Source organism: Orycteropus afer, unplaced genomic scaffold, assembly GCF_000298275.1.
Source record: "Orycteropus afer afer isolate SDZICR_OR568_19922 unplaced genomic scaffold, OryAfe1.0 scaffold00420, whole genome shotgun sequence".
Lineage (NCBI taxonomy): Eukaryota > Metazoa > Chordata > Mammalia > Tubulidentata > Orycteropodidae > Orycteropus > Orycteropus afer.
In genome coordinates, this window is record NW_006922007.1 from 783,394 (window position 1) to 794,027 (window position 10,634).

The following is a 10,634-nucleotide window of genomic DNA, read 5'->3' on the forward strand; positions in this document are numbered from 1 at the left end:
GGCACATTACAGTTTATCTGGTGAAAATGGCTGGACTGAAAAGCAGGCCAGGCAACATTTTGGCTGGTTTTTTGAGTGGGACGTGCCTGTTGCGCCCTTCTCCTGTCATCTGTATCCTGTTTGCCCTGGAGAGGGTGTCGCCAGCAGGGCTAAGAACTGGTGGCAGAGGTGGCATGTTCCCTCAGAGCACGGTCTCCCGTCCTGGAGCCAGGCTCCAAACAGAGCAGTATGGCGGCCCCAAAGGCAGGCTCCGAGGTTCCATCTGCAGTAAAAGCCAGAACCCAGCAGTGGAATTCCGAGGATGTGTCAGTCACCCTGGTGACCACTGAGGGATCTGGCCGAGCTGCAGAGCCACCCCGCTTGACCAGGCGCACACAGCCAGAGGCACGGCCCTCTCAGCCCAGGCCTTGTGGTCCAAGAAAATGGCAAAGTTCAGGATTACTCACGATTAAGATTTAGTGGTTCTTAGAGCTGTGGACGCAGTAGCCAACAATGCCTGATCCACAGGTCCGAGAGTCCCGTAGATGTCGGGACCTGAACCAGCAAGATGAACCTCAGATCAATGTGAAGAGGGAAACAAGGTTTATCTCGGCCTGTTCCCCACCCACTCCTTACCTTTGAGAAACAAAATGTTATATATCCCCCCCTTGGAGAGTATGGTGTGCCCCAAGACGGCACTTATCCTCTTAAAGTGGGGTTTACTAATCCCAAATCCATGCAACACTTAGGGTGGTATAAACTGAACATTTTTCTGAGGACTTGGCCCCTTGTTTTTCTTACAGAAGGGTCCCTAATCCAAATGAGATTGGAACTACGTTCCTCAACAAGAAGAGAAACACAGCTGGCTGACGATGAGGCTTCAATCTCACAGAAACCAATTTTTTTTGTCCCTGAAGCGTTCAGATAGATATATCTTGATGTTTAAAAGAATGACCTTTGTTGATACAACTTGAGTTTCATCCTCTATTGTCTTTTTAAGCCTTTCAGTATCCCTTGTAGTTACCAACTCTGCGTGGTAGAGTTGGCCTCTAGACATTATTGTGTTACACTGAACCAACTCAATGGACTGAGTAGCCATACGGCTTGTTTTCCAAGGAAAACAGTACTGTTTAGAGAAGCAAAAAGTATACACCACCTACGCTACTGTAAAGGCAGTTTAATGAGTAACTGTGCTAAGCTTGCGAGTAGACATGTAGCGCCCAGATCACCTGCTGCGTCAAACGGTTGTAACTAATACAATTAAAAACAAAACAAAATCGCCCGTGATTAATTCAAGTTGATTTTAAAAACCCACCATTTTTTCCCTTCCAGATTAGTAGATAATCAAGATGAAAGGACCACCTCTTGGTGAGTGATGAGAGTAAACGCAGTAGGTAGGAGCTGAAATTGGAGCAATCCTTTCTGGAAGGTGGTGTGGGAATGTACCCTAGAATTTTTAGTGCACCCACCCTCTGACAAGGACCTCTGGTGGTACCGTGCCTAAGGCATTTGACTGCTAACAAGAAAGTCGCTGGCTCAAACCCACCAGCTGCTCTGTGAAAGAAGATGGGGCAATCTACTTCCCTAAAGATTTACTGCCTTAGAAATGCAATGGGAGTCGCTATGAGTTGGAATTGACTCAATGGCAGTGAGTTTATTTTCACCCTCTGACACAACCATTTCTTTCTGGAATTTAGCCTATATGATTACAGATCCAACATTCTTCACCAACCCTATGATTCAAAGGCATCAATTCTTTGTCTTCCTTATTCACTGTCCAGCTTTCACATGCATATGAGGCTACTGAAAATACCATGGCTTCGAGTCAAGTGCACCTTAGTCCTCAAAGTGACATCTTTGCTCTTTAACTTCTTAAAGGGGTCTTCTGCAGCCAATGTGCCCAACGTGACACATCATTTGACTTCCTGACTGCTGCTTCCATGGGCGCTGACTGGGATCCAAGTAAAATTGTTCATCCACTAAGAAAAAGAAAAAAAAAACTCACTGCCATCAAGTTGATCCCAACTCACAGTGACCTCTCCTTGGGTTTCCAAGGTGGTATCTCTATGGAAGTAGATTGCCCAGTCTTCCTTCTGAGTGGCTGGTGGGTTTGAACTGCCAGCCTCAGGTTAGCAGTCAAATGCCTTAGGCACTATGCCACCAGAGCACCCATTAATCTACAGGGGAATTAATACAAACAACAGTACATCAAAGATAATGAATTGCTATATGGCTCAAAAGAATAAAGTGGATCCACACGGGCTGTTCTGAAGCAGGCTCCCAGATACACTAAGTGGGAGAAAGCAGGGTAGGTGAGCTTGTGCTCAGGATGTAAACGCTCTGAGGGGAGACTGTGGTCATGGCTGGGAGGATGGTGACTCACCTTGCACGGTCCAACTTATTGTACTGAGTTTTTATCATGTATGTGCTTATGTCACTAAAAAAACCCACAAAACCCCAAAGTCCCCATTCCTTAAGTATAAGGTTGCTGTACTCATTCACCTTCTTGGCAGCCTTATACCAAGACTTCCTGCCACAGATCAGCCAAACCACCGCTGCTTTCGTCATCAGACAGTGCCATCCTTCCTAGCAATGGGCACTGTCCCATGACGGGGACACAGGAGGGATGCGCACATTTCACCTCCACCGAGACGGCGGGACGTCTGCCTGCAGAGCAGGTGGCCTCAGCACTGCAGTGGTTTGACTGAAACAGCAGAGTAGCCGCATCCAGAGGCTGAAGCAAAGACAGTTAAGAAATCCGAGGGTAAAGTCAGAAAACGATAAAGATGGTGGGAAAGAAGAAGAAGTTGAAGACAGAAGCCACCGTGACAGAGTTTTAGGCCATTATGATAGAACAAAGAGGAGGATGGTACCGGAAGTTAATAAAGACAGAGAAGAAAACCAACCAAGTTCAGGAGTCTCACCGGTAAAAGTTTATAGTATTGCATTTTCATTACAGGTGTGTAAATAAAAAAATTTGAGAGTATTTCCCTCTGGTAGAAATGCAGAACCAACTTCTTTTATATGAAAACAGGAGGTTTGGAATAAATACGGACCACATGCTACCTGGAGTGAACAACAAGTGCTGGGCGGGAGAGGAATCACAGGTTCAAAAAATCCCAGGACCCTCAGAGAGGAAGAGGCCAGGGGGTCTCTTGAGTATTATTTTCCCAAACAGCTCTCTTCCAGGATGCAGCCTGGGGAAGCCCCAAACCCACAAGTCTTGGGTATGCCCGGCCACGTGCCTAAGTGGGGAAGGACTTCCGATCCCAGTGGGGCCTGCCTCCCTCCCCAACGCTGCTGGTCTTGCAGACTTCACAGGGGCATGGCGGGCCGCCACCAGCCCAGCTGAGGCAGATGACAGCACAGACCAAAAGAGGTTTGAATCACAGGCCAGTGGCCCAAGGCCATAGTTCTGCCTTCAGGAAGTCCAGAGGGCCCAAGGGAGTTGAGAGGAGAGTGTTAGAGGGAAGCTGCATCAGAATTCTTCCCCTGGATGCTAGAGAAAATCCTGCCACTCTTGCCTTTGTCTTTGACCCTGAGAAAACCTGCTGAGGGACAGTTGTACGAGGCTCTGATGAACAGGTACGGCCCTCCAAGGAAGATATGGTGTCTTCCTGCAGAATTGCCCATGCAGTTCTTGCAGCCCAACTCCCAGGCCTGTGGGCGGGACCCCTGCTGGCTCCCCACTCCGTCCCAGAGCAGGACGTGGCTGGGCAGGCCTGGGAGAGGGGAAGCGGTAGAACAGTGAGCAGCAGCAGGCTCTCCAGGTGAGCCCGCACCACCTGAGGCAGCGGCCCACTCGCCCAGGACCCGGCCCGTCCACAGATGGAGGCTTCTACCACCTCAGCACCAGGGCTCGTTCACCAAGGTTCACCCTTGCTAAAGGAATCCTTTGGAATTCACACATTGGGTGTGCTACCCACGTCAGTGATTAGACCAGAGCCCGATCTGTCTACTGCTCAACCCGGACTCTTAAGTGCCTGAAGCGAGGAGCCTCACTATGGAGGGTTAAGCCAGGAAATCACTGCTTTAGAGCACTCGGGTGGTGGCCAGGGGAGGCTCTTTCTCCCCAAGCTGGTTTGGACAATGCCACAGCCCAGACAGGACTCTGACATCCCTGAGAAGGGCAGGGAGCTGGGACAGAGGGTGCACCCTGTAATGCCGAACCTCTTCCCTGGCTCTGGGTCCCCAGGGCGAGCACCCCTCCTGGGAGTCTCACCACTGTCCATCCCTCAGATCCCAATACTGCTCGTTCCCCAGGACAGAAGCCAGCGGGTCCCAGAGCCTCTCTGGCTTCGGGATGCCCCTGGACTGCCACTATCTCGAGGGACCAGGAGCTGCAAGTAGTGTCTCCGGCTTGGCGTCCTGGAAAGCTTCTCTGTCCTCTGCCCAAGAGTCACAACAAAATGTACTGCTCACAGCAGGCACAGGATCTTGCTTCTTTTTAAAAATAAATATTTATAAACTTAGGGAGGCAGATTTGAAGAACCAGAGTATCTTTCCCTCCAAAAGCACAAATGTCACACGTGAGTCAAACCACGGAACACCAACCCATGAACACAACGCTCGCCCGGGAGGTGCTGCTTCACAGGGCTGACGTGACACCCTAGTCCCCCTTGGTGATGAGGTCCTCGATGTAGGCGTCCAGCTCATCATCAGTGTTGATATCTATGTCCTGGAACAGAGTAGGGCAGGGGTCAGGCGGGGGCTGGGGGGACTATCTCTCCACCCCTTTCCCTGCACACAGAGTCCTGTCCCCTTCCCCCGCCTCCCTCATCATCCACTATGCACAGATGATGCCCTCGTCACCCACTGTGTACAGATGATGCCCTGGTCACCCACTGTGTGCAGATAATACCCTCACTGCCCACTGTGTGCAGGTGACGCCCTGGTCACCCACTGTGTTACAGATGACACCCTGGTCATGCACCATGTGCAGATGACATCTTTGGTGCCCACTGTGTGCAGATGACTCCCCAGTCATCCACTGTGTGCAGATGACGCCGACATTTTGTGCTCCTGCCCTGCCTCCCCCCCACCCCAGGCTCCCAAATGCCTTAGATGTGCTGCAGGCTTCTCAGGTTCAATCCAAAGCAGAGTTCAACTGCACTGCCCCAACCCAAGGTGCTCCCATCTCAATACAGGGAACGGCTCTTCCTCCGTCCAGAGGCTCAAGACAAAGTGAGAAGAATCATCCTCGAGTCCTGCTTTCCCTCAGATATCACAACCTGCCCACTTCTCTCCATCCTCACGCCACCATCCAGGGTCCACCTCCTATCTCTTCCCCAGACCATTAACTGCAAGTGCCTCTGTACTGGGGCCCTGCTCCATCAGTTCCACCTTCAAACCACCAGAGCTCATGTCTCAGACTCAAACCAGGTCACGGCATGCTCAAGCACTTCTCACTGCTCTCAGGATCAAATCCCAACTCAGACGGGCCCTGCCCGTGTGGCCCAGCGCTCCCCCTCAGCTCCTATTGCCCACCATCGCTGCCCCCAGGCCTCTGGCCCAGCCCTTCCTATTCTCTGTACGGCTGGCTTCTAGTCTCAGCCTGTCATCTAGAGGGGCCCCTCTGAACACCCTAGCAGAGCGGCCTTCCCCAGTTTCGTCTCTCCTGCATTTCTGGAGCACTTGCAAGTGCTACCCAAGCCCATCTCAGTATCAACTAGAGAAGACTTTTGTCCATTAAACATGATTCTGTGGACCTGGCAAGGGTGAGGTCTGGGCAGCTGCACCCCTTGAGGCCCCCTGCTCAGGAAGACGGGACCCGCGAGGACTGTGCGTGTGGAGAAGGGGGCGGAGGGGCCCAGGCCCCATCCCCGGGCACCTGGCTCACCTCCTGCACCTTCTGCAGCAGCGCCACGATGTTGGTCCTCAGCTTCTGCAGCTTCTCCTCCGTCTCACGGAGCTTCCTCTCGGAGTTGCGCAGGCTCTCCTCGGAGGCCTTGGCCCGCGAGTCGGCGCGGCTCTGGTAGGAGTGGCACAGGTTCTGGAGCCCCACTTCATACTGCTTGAAGTACTCTTTCTGTCAGGAGGGAAGCTGGAGGGTAAGTGTGTGAGCTCACAGGGGTCCCCAGGACCCTCCCTGATGGGCACCAGTGTCTTCAACCGGCTAAGAGCAGGGACGCTCAGGTGTGAAGGAATGTCTCAAGACACAAAGGGCTCCACAGCACAAAGGCTTTGGTTTGAAACCCTCAGGGTGGCACTGTGCTAGTCACCCTGTATTCCTCACTTGGAAAACAGGCAGCTCCCGGACGCCTACCTCATGGGGCTGCATGAGAACGAAGACGAGAACATACATGTAAACACTCAGCAGAGAGCTTATGCCAAACCATGAGTAGTGTGTAAAAGGACCTTCTGGGTGACACACAGGACATGGAACAGACTGGCTCCCTCACACCCTTCTGAGGTTCAGGAAAGCCCATCCAGCAATCCATTTCCAAGATACTCCCACTGATTTCAGGACTAAAGTCCATCAAGTGCCGACCAACACCAGGCTCCTCCAGATCTGGGCAGCAGATGCTTCTGCAGCATCAGAGCTTTTTCCCTTCTTCCCTGAGTACCTACCACTTCCGAGGGTGCAGGTTGTATGTAAAATAGCAGGCTCTCTTGGCAGACATGTGGCTTTTCCAACTTTTAAGCAGCCAACAGTTTTTAAAAATGAAATGTCACGTGAAACCTCAGTGTAATAAAAAATTTAAATAGCATCTCTTTAGGGTAAATTTACTAACCTCAAATTTATAGAATGTTGACTCATAAATCAATAAGTAGGAGAGGCCATTTTGATAATATGACCCACAGTCAGCAGGTCCAGGCTGACCAATGCAGTCTTACCAGCTCTTAGCACTTACTCATCTCTCTCAGGATGCGTGAAACTACCCAGTAAGGTAGTTGCATGTATTTAACCCGTTAGTGACCTGTGGGACATACTGTGACTGCCTACATTTTCTGCTTCTGGGGTTTAGTCAGAAGCAGTTATCCCACTTTTAGTGCACGTTGCCTTCTCGTGGTCACTGCTCCTCTGTCAGTATGTCCTACCGTGGTGGCCTGCATCTCGCTGTGGCGCTGAAAGCTATGCCACCAGTATTTCAAGTACCAGCAGGGTCACCCATGGTGGACAGGTTGAAGCTTCAGACTAAGACAAGCTAGGAAGAAGGATTCAGTAGTCCACTTCTAAAAAACTGGCCACTGGAAATCTCATGAACAGCAGTTAAAACCCTGCCTGATATATTACCGGAAAACTTGAGGAACAGAAGTGCAACACTGTCTGACTGCTTTAGCACCAGACGATGACTCCTCAGGTTGGAAGGCACTCAAACCATGACTGGGGAAGAGCTGCTTTCTCAAAGTAGAGTCAACCTTAAGGATGTGGACGGAGTAAAGCTTTCAGGACTTTGATTTGCTGATGAGACACGACTCAAAATGAGAAGAAACAGCTGCAAACATTCATATAATCATCGGAACATGGAATGTACAAAGTATAAATCTAGGAAAATTGGAAGTTTTCAAAAATGCAATGGAATGCACAAAGATCAACATGCTAGGTATCGGTGAGCTGAAATGGACTGGTACGTACTAGCCACTGTGAACAATCACATGGTCGACTATGCCAGGAACTGCATTCATTGTCGAAAAGGAACATTTCAAGATCTATCCTACGTACAACGTTGTCAGTGAGAGGAAATATCAATATGTCTGTAAGAAAGACCAGTTAATACTATTATTATTCAAATCTATGCACCAACCACTAAAGCCAAAGACGAATAAACTGAAGATTTTACGAACTTTTACAGTCTGAAATTGATCAAACGTGTAATCAAGATGTATTGATAATTGGAATGTGAAAGCTAGAAATAAAGACACATCAGTAGCTGGAAAATACCACTTTGGTGAAAGAAATGACACCAGAGACTGCATGACAGAACTTTGTAAGACCAATGACTTATTCACCACAAATTCCTTTTCTTAACCATATAGATAGCAACTGTACACATGGACCTTGCCAGATGGAATACACAGCAATCAGATCAACTACATCTGTGGAAAGAAGTAATGAAGAAGCTCATTATCTGTCAGAACAAGGCCAGGAGCTGACTGTGGAACAGACTATCAACTACTTTTATGCAACTTTAAGTTAAAGCTGAAAAAATTAGAACAAGCCCATGAGAGCCAAAATATGACCTTGATTTTATGAGTCTACATACCATCTGAAGAACAGACTTGACACACTGAATACCAGTGACCAAAAACCAGTTAAGTTCTGGGATGACATCAAGCACGCAGTACACAATGAAAGCAGAGGATCATTAAAAAGAAAGATAAGACCAAAACGATGTCAGCAGAGAATCTGAAACTTGCTGTTCAACAAAGAGTAACTAGCTACAGCGAATGGAAGGAATGATGAAATAAAAGAGCTGAACAGAAGAGTTCAAAGGGCAGCTCGTGAAGACAATATAAGGTATTATAATGAAATGTGCAAAGTCCCAGAATTAGAAAAGCAAAAGAGAAGAACACAATTGCCATTTCTCAAGCTGAAAGGACAGAAGGAAAATTCAAGCCTCTAGTTGTAGCAAAGGATTCTATGGGCAAAATACTCAATAGAGGAAGCATCAAAAGAAGATGGAAGGAATACTCCCTTGGTTGATGAAAGAATTGGTTGATGTTCAACCATGCTAGGAGATTGAACATGATCAAGAACTGATGGTACTGAAGGAAAAAGTCCAAGCTGGACTGAAGAAATTGGCAAAAAACAAGGCTCCAAGAATTGATGGAATACCCACTGACCTGTTTCAATAAATGGAAGCAGTGCTGGAGGTACTCATTCATTTATGCCAAGAAATTTGGAAGTCAGCTATCTGGCCAAATGACTTGAAGAGGTGTATTATTTGTGCCCATTCCAAAGAAAGATGACCCAACAGAATGCAAAAATTATCAAACAATATCGTATGTTAAGTGAAATTTTGCTGAAGACAATTCAAAAACAGCTATCGCAGTATACTGATAGACAACTTCCAGAAATGCAAGCTGGATTCAGAAGAGGACATGGAATGAGGGATATCATTGCAGCTATCAGATGGATCTTGGCTGAAAGCAAAGAATACCAGAAAGATGTTTGTACTTTACTGACTACACAGAAGTATTTGATTGTGTGGATCATAACAAATTATGGATAACATTGAGAATGATGGCAATTCCAAAACACTTAATTGTGCTCATGAGGAACCTGTGCATACACCAAGAAGCTGTTGTCTGAACAGAACAAAGGGATACTGCATGGTTTAAAATCAGGAAGGGAGTGTACCAGGATTGTATCCTTTCACTATACTTATTCAATCTGTATGCTGAGCAAACAATCGGAGAAACTGGACTATGTGAAGAACAACCGCATCAGGACTGGAGGAACAGTCAGTCAGCTGCTATTGGGGCACGCCCTTCCCAACACCCTACATCTCTGCGATATGCAGACGACACAACTTTGTTTGCTGGAAAGTGAAGGCCTGAAGCACTTACTGATGAAGGTCAAAGACTCCAGTCTTCAGTATGGATTACACCTTGTATCAAAAAACAAAAATCCTCACGACTGGACCAATAAGCAACATCATCACAAATGGAGAAAAGACTAAAGTTGTCAAGGATTTCATTTTACTTGATTGATCCACTATCAACACCCATGGAACAGCAGTCAAAGTGGTCAAGAAATCAGATGATGTATTGCACTGGGCGAATCTGCTGCAAAAGACCTCTTAAAGTTTTAAACAGCAAAGACGTCACTTTGAAGACTAAGGTGCACTGGACCCAGCCATGGAATTTTCAGCTGCGTCATATGCATGTGAAAGCTGGACAATGAATAAGGAAGACTGTTGCATTTGAATTGTGGTGTTGGCAAAGAATACTGAAAATACCATGGACTGCCCGAAGAACGAACAAATCTGTCCTGGAAAAAGGATAGCTGGAATGCTCCTTAGACACGAGAATGGCCAGACTTCATCTCCTACACTTTGGTCATGTTGTCAGAAGAGACCAGTCCTTGGAGAAGGATGTCACGCTTGGTAAAGTAGAGGGTCAGTGAAATAGACCCTCAACGAGATGGACTGACAACGATGGCTACAAAGACGGGCTCAAGAATAGCAAAAACCGTAAGGATGGTGCAGGACTGGGCAGTGTTCCATTCTGTTGCACGCAGGGCGACTGTTGAGTTGAAGCTGACTCAATGGTCCCCTACTACAGCCATCTGCTAGCGGCCTGTGTAACTGAATGAGCTGAAGAAATAAAGGCCTCATCCCACTCATCCCAGCATCAGAGAGCCCGCAGGACACATGCGTCCCACTGAATCTATCAAAATCCATACTCAAAAAAATTTGTCATTTCATTCAAAATGCCTCCCATTAATGAAAATACATGGTTTTAACAAAAAAATTCAAAGCTGAAAAATAATTCAGTCTTGAAAGGCATAATTATGTCACACACCTTGCAATCTAAAATATTATCCTATTAAGCCAAGATGGCAAGAGAAACTTCAAGTCCTCCACAAAAAATAATTACCTTGGCAGCACAAAATAAATGTTGGAGCAGGCTCCAAGTATTAAAGTTCAGTGAACAGTATCTTGAGAATGACCACGGTTTATATTACAGGTATGGCTGCGTAAAGTCCA

General features: G+C 47.6%; 1 protein-coding gene across 1 annotated transcript in view; it reads right to left on the reverse strand.

Annotated features, from left to right (window-relative positions):
* Positions 1-4,588: 4,588 nt before the first annotated feature.
* Positions 4,589-10,634, reverse strand: part of MORC2 (MORC family CW-type zinc finger 2) — a 43,794-nt gene continuing 37,748 nt past the window's right edge. The window contains exons 25-26 of the mRNA XM_007953926.2: positions 5,819-6,007; positions 4,589-4,657 (exon numbers count right to left, since the gene is read on the reverse strand). Of these exons, the coding sequence (XP_007952117.1) occupies positions 4,589-4,657; positions 5,819-6,007 (258 nt within the window). The remainder of the gene's footprint in view (positions 4,658-5,818; positions 6,008-10,634) is intronic.